The sequence below is a fragment of the Arvicanthis niloticus genome, chromosome 10 (assembly GCF_011762505.2).
Source record: "Arvicanthis niloticus isolate mArvNil1 chromosome 10, mArvNil1.pat.X, whole genome shotgun sequence".
NCBI lineage: Eukaryota > Metazoa > Chordata > Mammalia > Rodentia > Muridae > Arvicanthis > Arvicanthis niloticus.
Window position 1 is genome coordinate 46969273 of NC_047667.1, and position 18508 is coordinate 46987780.

The window sequence follows — 18508 nt, forward strand, 5'->3', positions numbered from 1 at the left end:
ATAACTGAGCTGCATTTTTCTTTTCCTGTGTGCGTATATGCTGCTCTTAAATCCCAGTACACTTTCTCATCTTGCAAAAAACAAAAATATTTGGAGAAAACAAAAATTTTATCTCCTAAATTAACTCATCGTCTCAACCAGGTCTGGCATGACCTCAGAAGCTATAGTATCTTTTTCTTTTCTTTATTTTTAGTAGTGCACACACCATAGATTTATTTCAAATCCAGTAAAGTATCTCATCCTGATGTTCAGATATAATTGACAATAAAAACACTTCTCAGATGCTAATAGTCTAGTTGGGATAATATACTTGAAAGGTTAACTACCAATTCAATGTCACATGCAATTAATTGCTGTAAGAACTCAGAGGCTGTGACATTTAATGTGACTATAAAAGGCGTTCGTCAAGAACTACAAGTTTTGTTACCAGGATAAGTTGCAGTGTAGGCCAGTAAGGGTGGATCCTCCCTCCTGATCATGCTTTGGACTTTACATCCCCTTGTCCCTGGGTAACATTAGGAAGAAAAGCTTCACAATTAACCTCATTAGGGTTTAAAATAACACATGAAAAGATGGAGGTATCAGGACTTCTCTGGATCCCATTAAGGGAAAGCATAGCACGCTCCCCTGGTTAAAAGAATGGAAACTGAGTTTCACCTCTTTTCCTGTGTGTTCTAGGTGGAGACTGACATTCTTATGGGCTGAAAAGATCAGAGCATGCTATTGTTTTTCCCCTAAATGTTAATTCACTGGACCCCATGGATCTCCTGACTAAGAGTTTAGCCCACAGGAAAGCTGATTCAGCCCAACATATAAGGTAATGAGAGGAGTAATCACCTATCAGCCTTTGCTAAATCTCTGCCTGTTTTTTGAGTTCAGACTTTAAAAAAAAGAAAAACTTTTCCTTTTTCATTCATTCATTTTCTTTTTTTAAAAATTACTTGTTAATACCAACCAACGTCTGGCATTATGGGCTTTCTCACCATTCCGCTGAAGCGCCTCTCTCCTTCTACCATGCAGCTGCTTGCCAGGGTGCACTGCTGAATATGCCAGCTCTCTTAAACCCGGACTCTCTTCCTCTTCTCCATCCACCTCCTCCCACAGCTGTTGAGGTTTACAGCTGGCCTCCCTACTGATGTTGTTCCTCCAGTTTCCTCCTGAACCCACTTTTAAATTCTGATCCTTCAGTCCAAATCTAATAGTGTTTTTAGTAGGTACTATCAGAAGTGAATTGACTTGTATGATACCCAGTTGGTGTCTGATGGAGAATTGCTAGCTATATGAAGAATAATCCAAACACACACACACACACACACACACAAATGACTAGCTGTTGTGTGTTATGTTGATTGTGTAAGAGGAGAAAACATATTCATCTCTCAACTGAAGGATCAACTAGAAAGCACTTTGCTTCTGTGGCTAAGCACCAAGGCTTAGAGGTGAGCATCCTTTTTTCAAACCCAGCTTTGCCATTTCCTGGCTGGGTGATCTTGACCTTCACCCTTTCAAGTCTTAGTTTTTGTAAGCCTATGACCAAGAAATAACAGTAGTAGCTCATCCATAGACTGACTGTGAGAACTAAATGACAAAAGGCATGAAAAATGCTGAGGGAATTTGCTGCCTGACATGTAGCAACCTTTCAATTGATCTACAACCTCTCAATCAAGCCAGAGAGAATGCCTTCAGAAGTAAGGGAGGCACTTGCCATTTTCTGACTCACTCAAATGTCTCATCAACCATTTAGGCAGGCTACCCAGTCCGTCTTGTCTGGATCATAAATTAAATTACAACTCTTCATTATAGTTACCCAGCTCTCTAACCCCAGACATTCCGCCTCACTATATCAGCCTAGATAGCTACTTCTAAGACTGGACTGGAAAGAAAAAAAAGCACCCTTTAAGAAAAACTCAAATTTTAAAGATTCCTGTTTTGTGGGCTCGAATTGCCAGCCTCTTCCAGGTCTCAATCTGTGTAGGCAGGAGGTGCACAGTTCAATATGCATTTAAGCCTTCGATGTTTTCAAATTCCATTCTGGTTGATATCTGACAAATGATTGCCGCACAACATCTTATAAGTATTCTCATTAGACAAACTATACCATGACTCCCGTGTGTGGGTCTTAAACATCATCTCCCATTTCAGAACAGACTGCTTGAGTGTGGCCATTAGGAACAAATACATGACATATAGTCTAGCTCTTCTGTCTTTGGAGAATTCAGTTCTGTATGCCTATTAAGTGCCTTGAGGCAACAATGATTCAGTGATTGAAGAAATTAACATCAGAAGAAAGGCATCAGGGATAGTCTCTCCCCTTGACTCCAAGATCCCAAGGAAGGTTTTTCCCAGGACAAGAAAAGAAGTAAAACAGGAGAGATTTGCTTTTGTTCTTTGGCCCCTCAGTATAGATGCCCATCTAGGGAGCTGTAGCACCTCTCCATGGAAATCTTGCAACTGTCACACCGAGACAAGAAAAACCTGAAAGTGTGAAGATGATAAACCCTCCATACCTGTCCTGCCATTCAGAAGAATTGGCTTTCCCTCCAGATCACCTCTTATGGGCACAACTGTGATTTTATATTCTGTTCCAGGCTGCAGACCTAGAAAAAAAAAAAAAAAAGCAGCCAACATGAGTGTGAAGGCAGGTTCCAGACCCCACTCCCACTCAGCTTCTACCTGGGTTCTCTTGTGAAGGGTAAGATTTATGCTAACCCCAAAGCTAAAAATCAAGGCAAGTAGCAAGCCTTGGGATTAGCAGAATCTAGTGTGATGGGGAACAGATGTCAACGAGTCCTTGGGGCTCCTGCCCTTTGTTGGCTATTGAGTATTTATTTCCCAATTTTATTTATAGTCCAAATGTTTTCCAGCTCCTAACAACCAGATTCACTCAAAACTTCTTTCTTATAATAGAAGAAAGAAGAGAATCTGGGCTAAGTCATCTCCCTGTGGAAACAACTTGAGTGGTGTTCCTCATGACACAACTATTCAGACTCCACTAGCAAAATGAAAACAGACAGTCACATCTATGAAGCCTGCACCCTGATTCTCCTCTCCACAAACATGAAGAGGAGATCTTTTCTCAAAACAGAGCTGAGGAAGTAGGCCGCAGAGTGAGGACACAGAGGATGGACCATGAAGCTAATGAGTCTGAGCATCTTTTGCTTAGATGGCTTCTTATAATGACCTGTGGTATTCATGACTGTACTGTGCTAACAGAAGACCTTGAAAAGTGTAGAAACTTCAAGTATTATGAAACTTAGTCTATCCTTGCATCCCTATTTACTGAGCTCTAAGTCTCAGTAGAGCTAGTTCAATCATCTGAGAATCTGAGATTCCCTATGATACTCACCAAATCAACACATCAACTCTCTTTTATTCTCTCTCTCTCTCTCTCTCTCTCTCTCTCTCTCTCTCTCTCTCTCTCTCTCGTATCTTCCTCAACCCTATCCCAGCATTCCTCCAAAAGAAGCATGTATACACCAACAAATATAATATACATAGGCCCTCAAAAAATATGCTGACTTGGAAGGACACTTGAGACATATACTGTAAATGAAGTGTCCTGGGATTGCAGCCCTTAAATGCTGGCACGGAGACAGCAGACCACCAGAGCAGGCTTATATCTAGGTGTCTAGAATCAAGTGTGGTTCCTAAGGCCTGGTGTGCACTGTCTCCCTCCACCTTTGCTTCTACAGTGAACATCTGGAATCTCCCAGTATAGACTCTTACCAGTGATGTCATATCTACTCTTGGGATCACGGCTCTTGGGCACAGTAACCTCCGTCACTTCCTGCCCTGTTAAGGGGCCATACCGAAGCTTGTAATAGTCCACCTCAGTCAGCGGGTTCTCCCACTCCACATCAAGGGATGTCTCGGTCTCTTCATTTACCCAGGCTGTGCCCACCACAGCAAGATCTAGAACAGAGATCATAGAAGACATGAGAAAGTGGTTGAGTACAGAGGTCACAAAGGTCTGAAACAGTCCACTGGCCACTAGTCAGCCCCCGTTCTTGACACACTGAGAGGTGGCTTCCATTAAGGACATAGTCTTGGAGCTCCCCCAGGTAACAACTGGTTGTTGCTCTTGGCAATCTCTACAGAAGGCAGAATCTTCCTAGAAAGACTCCACTTCTCATCCCACTGTGCACCATGCAGCTCCTTTCATATAGACTCTGACCAAGCTGGAGCTGCTCCTCTCGAGCCAGTATCCAAAATGTCCAGCCCAAGGCTCAGCTGCTCTTAACGGGTATTCTCCCTTTAGCGACAGCATCCCTGTCCTTGGCAATAGTCATGGAAATAGATGCATGTAAAACTGGGGTAATACATTTCAACTTTTCAAAATATAACATTCCTAATGCAACTAGATCCTTCCTCTAACTCCCAAATTAGAGTGCATGGTCTCATATGTTCTATACATTAACCCAAAACAAAACCGCAAAGCAGGTGATTTTTAACTTGGTCTCTCTCTTCATCTTCCCCAAACTTTCTATCAAATTATAATGCTTTCACAAGGTCCCCAGTGTATTCACGCTGCCTTGTTACTCTATTCTTTAAAGGACACTCATCATATGCCTTTGTTCACAGTTAAATACATAAAGCTAAACATTTGTTTTACCAATTGGGAAATAACCCTAAAATTTTAATTCAAATGAATGGCACTCTAAGGGAAAAACCTTTGGAAGGGGTCAACTGAGGGCTTTTGTGAACATTTAGAATTGCAATAGCTGTATCCTGGGCTGATAGAGTTTGCTCTTAAAGTATAAGACAGAAAAAAAAGAAAGAAAGAAAGAAAGAAAGAAAGAAAGAAAGAAAGAAGAAAGGATGAACAGAAAGAAAAAAGATAGATAGATAGATAGATAGATAGATAGATAGATAGATAGATAAGGAAAGGAAAGGAAAACTCTCAAGACTCCCAGCCTTGGCCCCTTCCAAGGTCTTGTCACCTTTACCTTGGAGGCACACCCACCCATTGTGGCTGACCACTCATCAAGGATGCATGACAACGAACTTTTACATTAGGTAGAGTATAAACCCTGTTATCCCAAGGTCCCACTGTTCTGAGAACTCTGATTCTCTCATCTACAGACAAGAACTTCCCAGAGCCTTTCTCCTTACCTGCTGCTCCTACCTGCTAGGCCCAGGCTCTGCTTTAAGACTTCTTTCAAAGAGCGAATTAATTCCCCAAGTGAAAGCCAATAGAAAAGTAATGAAGGTGACTTCAGGATTATAGAAGAGGTCCTACATGGCTTAAGAGAGTTGGGAAATAGTCACAATTAAAAAAAAAAAAAGCAAGAAATTAAGGCGAATGTTCAAGATGGGAATAAGAATTAGTAGGTCTAAAGTTCCCTGAGGTACAAGGAAGATGGATTTGAACTTGAACCAGCTTAGACAGAAAGACACACTTCACAGTAGCAAGATTTTACAAATCCTCAGAGGAAGACTCTAAGAAGAGCTGCTGAGGCTTTCAAACAGATGTTCCAGCCCTTCCCTGGGAGTTTCGGCACTATCCGGTCTGTAGCAGATGTAGCTACAGACAAAAGCAGCCCCTACTGTTCAGAAGTTGGCCTGGCTCTCACAGCTATGCTTAGTATTCTCCAGTGCTCACACGCCATTCCACAGAACATTAGCATTAGCCAAGGACACTCTGCAAACATGCAAGACTGAGACAAAAACAAAGTCATTCTATGACCATGTCTGAACACAGACAAAAGCAAGACTATTGACCACAGAAATGACAAAATGTCCCCTCTCCTGACTAACAGGCAAGGTGGTTACTTCTTCCCAACCACAGCTTTGGCTGCTTCTACTGAGCCCACTTTCTAGAGAAGAGTCCCTAAAATGCCCAAGCACGGTTACGCCCTTCTTCTGCCCTACCCCCACACACTTCTTAGCAATATCCCAATCAAAGCAAATCCCCGTTCCCCCAGATTATCTAATTGAACCCCATATTCTAGAACCAGTCCTTCTTTACGTTCTCACTGAGACACCCCTGGAGTTCCCCTATGATGTATGTTTTCCTAGGATAAAACGAACAACACAATCCCATTTGTTCGGCTAGAAGGGTGTTTCAAGTGATTGCTAACAAAGGCCTTCCCTAAACTATCTACAATAGTTCACCACATTCCTACCAAATCAGGAGAGGCAGCCTTCTGTTTCCACAAAGATGACTACAAGCCAACATCTACCCATTCAGATCTTCCCCAGGGATTTAGAGTAAGGTAAGACTGCATATTTATCAGCGCCTAGAACAGCACCTGGTGCCTGGTGGGTCCTCAATGAGTTGGGTAATGGAAGCAATCAGTCACTCAAACAGCTAGGCTGGTCCAAACTCTCAAAAGTCAAAGCTGCTAACATGAAATGCCCTACAGTGGGGAGAGGAAACCTGTAGAGTCCATATCCAGTACAAAGACAGGGCATCAAGTGGAGGGATGGGGTTGCCATCCCACAGTCAAAAATTCTGACCCAGAATTCTACCTGTCTAAAAGAACTTCAGGTACAAAAAAGGAGAAGAGACGAGGGAAAGGAGGTTCAGTGACCAACCCAAATTGGGATCCAGCCAAGGAGAGGCTCCAAGGCCTGACACTATTACTGATGCTATGATGTGCTTACAGACAGGAGCCTAGCATGGCTGCCCTCTGAGAAGCCCAACCAGCAGTTTAAAGAGTTAGATGCAATACTTACACCCAACCAATGGGCAGAAGCTAGGGACCCCTGTGCTTGAATTAGGGAAAAGCTGGAAGAGGGTGAACCTATGGGAAGACCAGCAGTCTCAATTAACCTGGACCCCCAAGATCTCTCAGACACTGAGTCACCAACCAGGCAGCATACACGAGCTGATATGAGGCCCAGACACATATACAGCAGAGGACTGCCAGGTCTGGATTCAGTGAGAGAACATGCACCTAACCCTGGAGAGACCTGAGGCCCCAAGGAGTTGAGACGGGGATGGGGAGAACGGGGTAAAGGAGAAGTCAGAGGGGGGTGGACAGAGAGGGGATAATGACTGGACTGTAAAAAAAAAAGATTTAATAGTAGTAGTAGCAGTAGTAGAAACTTAAAAAAGAATATTCATGAAAAACTGGATTTCTAAGGAGTGTTATCTGCTAGGCAGCTACATAGTGTAGTTCCTCCCCACACCTAGAGGAAAACAAGCCACCTTTTAAGATGACTTAATATACTGACAGGGTCTCACAAGGTAGCTCAAGCTGGCCTGGAACCTGTGATCCTTCTGCACCTTTCTCCTAAGGGAGAAAGAGCATTGTGCCACTACAGCTGGTAGTGATGGTGGTGGTAATGGTGCTGGTATTGGTGATGGTATAGTGGTTTTTGCAGCTAAAAGCCTTTAAAGCAACTAACAAGGAACCAGTCAGAATGGTCCAGTCAGTCTGATTCATTATTTGCATTATAATTCCAGATTTTTTACACAGAAGTGTTAACATTAGCCACTGTGTGTCTTCATGGTGTGCGTATGTATGCATATATGCAATTATACGGATGTGTGGAGGACAGAGGAAAGCTTCAGGGATTCTTTCTCAAGAACTGTCCACCTTGGTTTTTGAGACAAGTCATCATGTTGGGTCACATTGGTCTGGAACTCACTGATTAGGTTAGGATGGCTGACCAGTGATCTGCCCGGCTCCTCCTCCTTACTCAGATTCTAAATACCTACATAGAGACCACTTTTAACATGGTTTCTAAGGACCCCCAAGTCCCTAGCCTTTTTTTTTTTCCATGCTCAGGATTACATGTGATGGGACAATTTGTATACATTTCCGAGTAGAAGTCTCCGCCCACGCCACCCCACCCCCGCTTTCTTTGTTTGGAGAACACTGCTTCAAGAGTTATTCCCAGGGCTTTCCTTATTTGTTGCAAGTCATAAACCCCTCTCTACTGTTTTAATTCCCTGGTTGTTCACCGAGACATGAACCTGTTGCATTAGTGACATAAGCAGTGACGTTGATTCTTTCTGTCAGTCTGGTGTTGTCTGATGATGCAGGGGAGACTGTGCCCCCGCCCCTCCCCCCCCCACAAGCCAGTCTAGCCAGTCTAGCCAGTCTCCTGCATCCCCTACCCTGTTCTGTATCCAAGGTTTTGGGACTCTGTGAATTAAGTCTGCCAGGCCCTTCACCTTGGGTTCAGCCAGAAGGAACCAGCAACAGATCAGAGAACAGGAGAGAGTTCCCGCCACTGGCCTTTGCTCTCCCTGCAGGGGTGTAGCAGACAGCTGTGTCTGGATGCTCCTCACCTGTGGTGGCAAGTAGATGCTGAGGACTGCTGGAGATGTCTTTCTTCACGTTACGTAGGGTGACTATGTACTTGGTGCCAGGCATCAAGCCGGTAATGTCATAGATGTGCTGTTCCTTGGGCACCTGGACCTGTTTTGTAGCTTGCTCCTTCCCCAGGGGGTAGTAGCTGAGCAGGTAGTGGTCCACCTCACTGGAGGGCTCCCAGCTCACCAGCAGGGAGTTCTCTGTGCTCTTGAGTAACTGCAGGCCCTGAGGAGGCACCACTGCAGGCGGAAAAGAAGCAGGAAGTGAGGATGGAGAGGGGAGACTTGGTAGCCAAATGAGTACTCTCTAACGTCTACTATGCACTTGATGCTGTGGTGGTAGGTTTGCAGGATGCAGACCAAGCATCACTCCATTCTTGACACGGTTCCCCTGAAAGTTACTGTCTGGTTGCCCTGATGCCAAACATGTGCAATCCATCACAACCAGGACCACCACCGCCACCACCAAGAATTCCCCTGGGGAATCTGTGCAAATGCATATCCTCAGAACCTTCCCAGGAACCTCTCCGTACCTCTCCGTGGCAAACTCTGGCAGTAGATCCAGGACTTTATTCTCTTATGTCTTTTATTTAATTCGTTGGAAATTTCATACAAGGATACAATGTATCTCGATCACGTCTACCCCTCACTTCCTCCCCTCAGCACACTCCTCAGCTTCTTGTACTTCTCTCCCTCTTCCCTGCCCCTTCCCGACCTCCTGCCTCCCTTTCCTTTCTTTCCGCATATACCTGGTTAATCCAGTTAGCACTTCCTATTTGCATTTAGGTATGCGGCCTGCCCACTGAAATGTGGACAACTTACTAGAAGCCATACCCAGCAGCCATCAATTATATAGTTCCTTAAGTAGGACTGGGTGAGACCTGGGCCCCCTTCCCCACCAGCCAGCTCTAGTGGTTGGCTCTCCAATTGGATCATTATTTAGAATAAAGGGCAAGGCTCCTGAGTAAGACAACGTGTAATAGAGTTAGTGCAACTGAGACCATGAATGGTAGGAACAGTGGCCCTCAACGTGCATCTTGGCTCTCACCCTGGGAACAGTCGGGGCCAGTAAAGCCCATCTCGCAGTAACACTCGCCAGTGTCACAGAAGCCATTGCCACTACAGTCGCCAGGACAACGCTGCTCGCTGCAGTCCTCCGCAGTGAAGTCCTCATGGCACTGACAGACACCCTGCACGCACACGCCGTGCCCACTGCAGTCCTGGGGACAGGAGGCGTAGGCGCAGTCGACCCCCACATAAGGCTGATCACACACGCATTGCCCGTCCACGCAGCGCCCGTGACCGCTGCAAGCCCCAGGACAGGTGGGCCGCTCGCAGTCAGCGCCCTCCCAGCCCTGGTCACAGTGGCAGCTGCAGGTCTCAGGGAAGAAAGTCCCATGGCCACTGCAGTGACGGCTCAGATCTGCCAGGAAAAGAAGATGAAGACGTGGGTGAGGAGCAGGGTCTCCTTCCTTGGAGACTAGGCAGAGATGGCTGACATTTACTTGATCTTTTGTGTCTCTGAGGAAAATGTTTTCTACTTGAGCCAAATCTCAGCTTCCTGTTTGTTTGCCTAAAAGAGGGTGCCTTCCTCTGTGAATGGTGGTGACTAGCATTTGTTTTTCCATAAAGAGACTTTAAATGGTCATCATTGATTGTTGGGCTCTAGCCTCAAAGGACAGTGCTTCAGGGAGAGAGGCAGGTGGGACCTTTTTCTCATCCTAGTGAATGAAGCTGGACCCAGCACGGCTGGTTGTAGACTCAGTCTACAGAAACTGCAGGGTAGCTCCCAGGCTCGGTGATAGGTGAGCCAGAGCATCTGATAGGGCTGTCCTCCACAGCTAGGGGAGCTGGAGGTCAGGCCAGTCAATGCAGTGCCTTCTGCCTCTTGGAAAGTCATCTTCCCTTCCTAAGGAAACTTCCCTGCTACTGGCAGGGGTTGGGGCAGGGGGAGAGGGGTTCGTGCTGCCTTCTTCACAATGGTGTGTCCCTGGTCCCTGGTTTTATACCTGGCATTTCGGGGTACTCTTAACCAAAACAATGAAAAGCACCACTCACTGTCACCTGGGCAGACATGTTCTTAAACGATGGAGCTGGGAAAAGTCGTTCTTTGTGCTTTACTACTAATGCAACATTTACAGTTTTCTGAATACCTACTATGGACCAGGCCTCTAATATACACCTTCTCTAGTTCACAGAACTGTGCTAGCTGACAAAACCAGCCTTGCTGGACAGTTGAAGAAACTTCGAGAATTTCTCAACATCAAATTCAGCTTCCTTTCTATAGCTTCATTTCCCTCCTCAATAGCAATTTGGCCTATCAGCAAAACAGCCCTGGGATCATTCCCATCTGGTACCATTAGTCCTGGAGACTAGCCTGCTGAACCCTCCCTGCCTAGGCTTCCAGATGCCTCTAGAGCTGTAACAGAGAATAAACAGGAGGGATGTGGCCTGCACCTTGAAAACAAGCAAGTGTGAAAGGGACATGCAATAAGATCTCACAGTACCCATGAGCCTAGTGGAGGACCCAGCATATAGTACACACTACGTGTTTGTAGATGGTAGATGTAAGATGTAGATGGTAGATGTAAGATGGTAGTCTTACCAGCAGCTCCCTGGCAGCAGCGGTTAGTACTACACTGCTCCTTCATCTCTGCCATCTCTTCCTCCAGTTTTTTCACCCGGGCCAGCAGATCCTGGACACTGTCTGCCAAGTCACAGTTCTTCTGCGGTGTCTGAAGACGGATGTTGTGCCTGAAGATAATGTTCTGCTCCTCCCCCTCCTCCCCGGGAGCCAAGAGTGATGTCCCATCATCACTGAGTGACTGTGGGTCAGTTTCTACTTGAACCAGAGCAGACTTGGGCACGTCGATCTTGTAGGTGTGACTGACTGTAACCTGTTGCTCTTTGTTGCTGCAGCCAGAAGACTCTGAAGTGGCTGGGGCCGAAGCCACCAGGAGCACAGAAGCAAACAGGAATCCCAGAGGGAAGGCAAACATCCCCCAGAGACCCATTCTCAGAGAAAGGGATCAGACACTCCAGGAGGCCTAGATCCAGAGGAAAAAAATACATAAAGAAAGCCATGAAGGCTGACTGAAAGGAACTTACCCTTTTTAAACTGAATCTAAGAGTCCACACACTGTCTACACTATCAGGAAGGGCTCCTATTCACATGCACCTAAGCCAGCCTTTCATCTCCCTAGTCCCCGGTGTTTATAGGAGCCTGAAAATCAACCACTTCTCTGATCAACAGTTATAGGTGCACATAGAATGCTTGCTCTGAGACAGGAACTATTTTGAGACTTCATATCCCCTAACTGGTTCAGTCATCACAACAGCCCAATTGTTAACCCCATTACGGTTTCAAGTCTTAGAACTGAACTTGACCTTGCGTATGCTAGGCTAGGGTACTAGCCTAAAGACAGGGAGACTGAAGCACATTTGCAGGCACACAGCCAAGAGTGTTGCAGTTTTTTCTTTCAATGCTTAGAAGAGGGTCTCTTGCTTACTATGTATGTTTCTATCACTAGGTTACGTCTACGTTTTGAACCTGAGCAATCTGACTTTCGGATCCTTGCTTGCCATCACGCCATGCTTTTGTGCACAAGTAAGGAGGGGTTGAGAATGTTGTCTGAGTACCACAGCTAGGAAGTGCAGAGATTGCTCAGTTCCTGCTCAACATCCCTGCATACGAACCCCCTGGAGCTGGAGTATCCTCATGTGCTTGGTCTACATCCATATGCATTGCTGATGCAAACACCTCCATCCCCAAGTGCTACCCTCACTTGATCAGATGTACTGACGGGATGTGTCACCACAGAGGACTAGCCAGAATGGCACCATGCTGGTGCTCTTTTGTTGTCACATTTGTACTTCTTTGTCTGGGACAGTATGGTAACTCAACACATGTATGTAGTATGTAATGATCCAATAGAGGAAGGAAGCACTTTCATGTCCTTAAGCTTTAGCTATTTTGTGTGGTGGGAATTTCATATCCATTTAATTATGTCGCAAAAGAGGGGTCTTCATATGTCTCATATGTGCTGTTCAATCCTTACTCTGCCTGTCGCTTGAGGCATGTGTTATTAATAGCAGTAAAACTAGGTCCCCTCTTCCAAGCTCTTTCTATATTTCAGGTACAGGGACCCTCTCCAGATGAAATGGAATGGTCAGGAGACATCTCTTACTGTCAGGATTCCATTAATGAGTAGGTAGCAAGCATCTATGCATCTACTGAAAGTTTGGAAGGTTGGCGAGGCCAGGATGAAGGGAATTGGGTGGCAGGCAAAGACATGGGTATTTGACTAGCCAGGGGCAATTTAATGATAGGGCCTTGGTAGAGGGGCGTCCTTTTCCTCGTGTAACAATATACCTCAGAAAGCGACTTGACAAAGCCAGAACAGTTGTACAAGTTAAGAGAAGGGAGTACATCCAGGTATACATAAACCCACCACAGACATTCATCCCATGTGGATCCTAGCAACCTAATCCAGGGGGAGAAGAAAGGATGGGCACTAGAGAAGATGGGGGTTCTGTCAAGAAAACGGATTTGGGTTCATGAACATGATTGAATAGGAAAGCCCAGGACTCTGCTTGAGACCTCTGTGAGTGAGAAGGTGGAATGGGGGGGAGAGCCAGCAAAATGAGTTGGGGGTAGGTGTGAAAGAGAAATACGGAATAAAGATTCGCTCAAAAGTTTATTTCAGTGATAAAGCAACCAAACACAAACTGTCCACTAGACTCTGAAGCTGGGAGCTGAGGAATGGCGGCCTTAACAACTTGCTGCTGGTTATGTTACTACCAAGTGCAACACCACAGATTTGGACCTGGGGAACAATGGAGCCTTCCCTTCTGGGACCTGCTGTATCCATTCAAGCACCTACTGTGGGTATAGCAAGGCATGATCTATACTCCAGCAAATCCCCTCTGGTCAGCAATAGAGCCAACAAAGTCAACTTCTCTGCTCACTCCTACCATCCAGCACCACCCTCCACACGCTCACCGCTCCTGGGCCCTAAATGGAATGCAAATGGGTTTTTTTTTTTTTTTCTAAAGAAGTTTCTAACAAATGAAAAAAAATGGGGAACTCCTGCCATAAACCACAGCAAGGCTGTCCAAAACCCTGTCTTACATTGTTTGTTTTTGAAGCCTGGAATATGAGAAGGCCCAGAAGCTCTTGCAGGAGCCCTCTGTGTCACTTGTCCTAATTGTAACAAGATGTCCTTGCTAATCACAGCCTCTCAGATTGCACATGTTGAGCTCAGATTTTCCTGGGCAGAGTGATTGCTCGAAAGAAGACGAGCAGGGGAAATCCTCAATCTAGCTCTGTGAAGTGTGAGCAAGAAGGGATGCTGCTGGCTCTGGCTCCAACATGTGGCAGGAGAGAGCCTGTCTTTGCTGAACAGCATGAGGAAGGCATGACTTCATCCTCTGTATTAATATGCATGGCACACCACAGAGGGTTCTCAGTATGGCGGGAGGGGGCTTGCCAAACTTCACCAGGAAAAACAACACATGATACATTTCTGAATAAAGATGATTATGACGTAGCTCTTGATGGAAAGTGGGGGAGATGCTGGGGGAATTCACGAGGCAAACAACATTTATACACAGGAAACCATGGAAACCAGGGGTCCCCCAGGAACCCCTGTCTCACTGAAGCTGAGCACCATCACAGGAGGAGGACTGAGACAGTGACAGGAATAAGTGCTGCCACTGTGGCCATGAGAAAGGCTTTGCTCAGGATGTACTGCTCAACATGACCTGCGTGGATGATCCATGGATCTGCCTGAGATGCACTGACGTCACAGGGTTCTATGCTCTTCCATGTTCTGCAGCTTCTCCTGTGGCTTTAATTTCTAGCCAAAATGCACCATGTCCAAATCCAAGTCTGTTCCCAGCCCAGAATGCCTATCAGTTCATGGATGGCAATGGCTAGGATGACACAGGTCCATCCTGCTTTCCTAGCCACATAGCATAGCTTTGGCCAAATAGTTTGTGAGTTATATAATAAGGGACAATAGATCTGTGTGTGATTACTAGATGGTGGGAACTGGGCCAAACAATTAAAAACCATTAGCTTGAATTAATCCTCAAAGTGATGACAGTCAATCAACAATTTTATTTGTCATTAAGTACTCAAAATGTTAAATGATTTGGTCAGGGCATTCAAGTAGTTAAGCAGCAGAGCTGAGATCACACACTAGGTCTATCCTTTCCTCGTGTCTGGATTCTTCATCTTTTTGCAATATAAACTGTAGATGTGGAAAGAAAAACATCAAATATCCTCTTTCCTGCTATATTTCTTTCAAGAGAGAGCGGCTCTGAAAGGAAAGGAAAGCCAAGGCATACCAGGTATTCAACAAAACATTAATAAATCAGGAACGGAAGCCTGGACTTGCTTGGCCTTTGGCCAGAGCAAGCTGATGCTTGGAGATGAATTGTGTTTTCCTCACAGGGCGTTTAGGTCCTACACTTCCTACCACACGGCAGGAAACAGCAGAGAATATCAAGACCTCTATCCACTAGGGCATACGTCAACCAAGCCTTAGTAGGAGAGAATGTTTCTCAGTTCCCAAGCACTTCTCATTAGGGCTGTGTGGACTTTGTGTCACCTCATTCTCTCCAAAGAAAGACATACACTGAGTCAGGAAAAATACTACTTACATCAAATAGAACACTTGCCAGCTTCTAGCCACTGGCAAAGAGCTTTGTACTTAAATTCAGGTCTTTCTCTGTTCCTTCATGACTTCATCCTGCCTAACGGTTAACCACAGCAAATCAGTGTACTGCTTTGGGTCTCAGAAAAGCTGCATTACGTTAGATTTCCAGTAGAGTCACTAAGAAGATATTCTTTCCCCCAAATAATAGGGTAGACCTTGTTGAACTTTGAAGACAAATGAAGGAGTGAGTGGCTAAGGGTGTCTTGATGTCACAAATGTGATTGGCAACCTTCACTCCTTCCCTTACTCTTCTTGAACATCGGTTGCCAGCAGTCTACAGCCTGGCCCCTGAGTGGCTCTGAGTCTTATGATTAGAATGCTTAGTCTAGGAAATAAAGTTCTCAGGGAGCTGAACTACTGTGGTATGACCCATCCTGGATGTGAGACCTCAGATGACCCATGCCCCCCTTCCCCATTCTTCAATTTGCAAGAGAATCTAGTTTATGAGGCAACACTGTTCCCTCTACGTCAGCCTCCAGTTGAGCCAAATGCATACAAACATTCTTAGTTGTGACTCTAAGCTCTCTGAACAGGCATTCCATACAGGATGAGAGACAGGTCGAGGATGAAGACACAACTGCATGTTCCAGGCTGTGTGCTCCTGTGCTCCTGGTTCACTGAGTCCATCTAATGAGTCCCCAGGAAGTGTTTTTAAGAATTGTCACACCTTATGTAACAACCCCTCTGACTATATATGTTGCCTACCCACCAGAAAAGACAATGAATGAAGCACCCAGCTCAGCCCTGGAGCTCAACTACTTCTTCACCAGTTTCGACAGGCTCATTTTCTTTTATCAACCTAAATCTTCATCTGCCTTTTGCAAAGGGTCCAATGAATGATGATAATAGTAGCTACCATTTTCTAAATGCTCCTTATATACCAGTTTCTATGTCAAGAGCTTTAAAGGCTGTCTGTGAACAATCGGCAAAGATGATCATTTATCCCTGTGGGAATGAATTAATTTCTCACAGAAAGGTTTTCTGTTAGACTCCAAGGACCAGGCTCATCCACAGTGTGAAGATAAAATAGACATGAGATCTAAATTTGGGAACCTTCTTTTACCAACCAACTCCCCAGAATGATAAAGTGTTACCTGATCGACAATTACCCCTATTCTCCACAATCATGATGGGCACTCACTTCAGGTGCATGCCAATGAGGAGAGACTCATAACAAAAAGTTACAATTTCTTTCTTAGTTTAATGTAGTTTTCCACACAATGAAACAACTTTAGAATTCCAGCCTTCTTCTATGGAGCTGAAGAACCAATGCTAATTTCCAGGAATTTACACTGTTCTACCCACATTGGCTATGCACATATTTAGACGGCAGCTGGTTGGCATCTGCCTGAGTCGTCGGTGGTGGAACCAGGCCAAGCTGCTGACCATCAGGAGCCAGGCCTGATATCACAACACCATCAGCTTGCTGACTGGTGGTTCCAGACACTCCAACAGAACCTAAACCATGACCTCATGTCTGCAGCCAGATCCTATGGGAGCCAGGGCTTTGGAAGGGGCAGAGTTTCCATGGGCCTGGGTATAATTTCCTCAGGCAACATTGCTGGTCTACCCTCCATGTCAAACCACAGCACGGCACCAGAATGAAAGCCAGAAGCCACAAGATGGGATGGAAATCATCTGTCCCAGTTTCCTTGCTTTGGGAATCAACGCACTTGAAGACATTAAAAGAATTCAGAGTAGCATAAGAGAAAATCAGGCCCTGTTTCTCCTTTGTTTCTGAGGGAAAGGACCCTGGTATTGATACTTGCTACCTCCTCTTGAGTCTTCTCTTGACACTGTCACTGTCACCCTGAGTCTGCAACAGGGCAGAGCCATGGCTCACCAGCACAGATGTGGATAATCTGTTATTTCTATGTTCAAGTTATGATTCTGTCAATGCTTATATAAGCTAATCGGGTCCTTAGGGGTGAAACCTTGTCTCCCTCCTCCCTCTTCACCCAGCCCTCTCCCAACCTACATCATTATAAATAAAAAGTCATATCTTCAAAAAAACCAGTCTCCCACATCACTCTTGAAGTGATTGAAAATGCCCACTTCAAGGCACTGTGAGGGTAACCATATGAGAAATAGGGGGGAAGACAATCTCCTCTCACACAGAATGATTAAAACATGTACAACTCAATGAGCCCCTTCATGCAAGTCTTCAGGCATCATCTTCATCGGCTCAAAAACCTCAAAGATGGAAAAGTTAGATAGAGTTTCCTAAACACAACCAAAATGAAAGCTCTGTTTTAAAAGAACAAGCTATAACATGTAAGAAATCACACGGAGAGAAGTGGTCTTTGTAAGAAGAAACACAAATAGAACTAAAGAAAACACTTCATCTAAAATACATTGCTCCATGTGGAATCTGGTGCCCACACTGAACTTGGCAGGTAAGGGGGTGGTGCCTCCTGGCATGGGAAAGGCAGAGTCTAATACCAGCTGAGGACTTGGGTCACAGGTCCTGGAAAATAGTTTGAACTTAATCTACATTACCTTGCCTAGATTTCCAACAGTGCACTTCAGCGTACAATCTCACTCACAATGGCCATCCCTCTCCCAATTAATGATAAAGCCTCAGGAGCTGGCACTCTTACCTGGGAGGCTGCTGGGCACCACTTCCAACCCTCCTGCCGCCTGTGAGCTGGTCCTGGTACTGTAGACTTCAGTGCTGCTCTGTCCCTCAATTTCTTCTCCCTCTTCTTCCCTCCCTGGGTTTAAATCAAGGCTATGACAGAGGAGGAGCCAATCAAGGGGACTCCGGGATTTTCCTCCCTTCCTGGACTCTGCTGAGAATTGAGCAATTCATTCTCTTATTCTAACTAGGAGAAGGAAAAAAAAGTATACATTCCCCCTTTCCTTCTTACTTTGATTACACAGCAGCTAAAAATACCAGGGGCTGTTTCCATTTAAGTAAATGCAGAACAAGGATATTAAAAGGTTTGCATGTCTCCTGGCCAGGCGCTGAGTCTTGGGTTTGAAAGTATATTTATTAGGTTTCTTTTTCATGTTTCAGACATCCTGGAACTTGCTGCCTACTGCTCTTAAAATAAAAAAGTCAGCAGAGGCTCCCAAGGGAGTCCCTGCTTTGACACACCCCCCCCCCCAATCTCTTTCTTCATCACCTCACACCTGTGAGAGGGCTCTGAAGAGGGCTGAGGACAGGAAGAGCAACCTGGGGCTATGGGGACCACTCTGCTGTACACCTTCCCAGGTGCCTCCCACATGCTGGCTACACAGGAACTCTTTCCAGGGAAGGAGAGAAGAGCACATCCGAGCCACAGTTTTCTCTTGCCATCAGACACTCGGGAGTTCATCCTTCCCGTTGTGCTCCAGTAGGTCACAGGCCAACTTGCTTCATCCTCCCTGCCAGGCTGGCCTCTCCTGCCCTGCCCAACACAGATTCCAGGGGGCTGATCCACAACACAACAGAGAAGGCCCAGGCTTTCCAGCCTCTGATTCTGCCGTCACAGATTGCGGGAGGGAAAAGAGAGGGGTGAGAACAAAAGAAAAGAAA

The 18508-nt window shown here is 45.6% G+C and overlaps 1 protein-coding gene across 3 annotated transcripts in view; it reads right to left on the reverse strand.

Annotated features, from left to right (window-relative positions):
* The window catches only part of Tnn (tenascin N), a 66896-nt gene extending 49175 nt beyond the window's left edge, over nt 1-17721 (reverse strand). For all 3 annotated transcript variants that reach the window (XM_076941453.1, XM_076941452.1, XM_034513320.2), the window contains exons 1-6: nt 17589-17721; nt 10872-11313; nt 9315-9689; nt 8243-8506; nt 3727-3912; nt 2508-2597 (exon numbers count right to left, since the gene is read on the reverse strand). In XM_076941453.1, the coding sequence (XP_076797568.1) occupies nt 2508-2597; nt 3727-3912; nt 8243-8506; nt 9315-9689; nt 10872-11280 (1324 nt within the window). In that variant the 5' untranslated portion in view covers nt 11281-11313; nt 17589-17721. The remainder of the gene's footprint in view (nt 1-2507; nt 2598-3726; nt 3913-8242; nt 8507-9314; nt 9690-10871; nt 11314-17588) is intronic.
* Between the last annotated feature and the right edge of the window lie 787 nt (nt 17722-18508).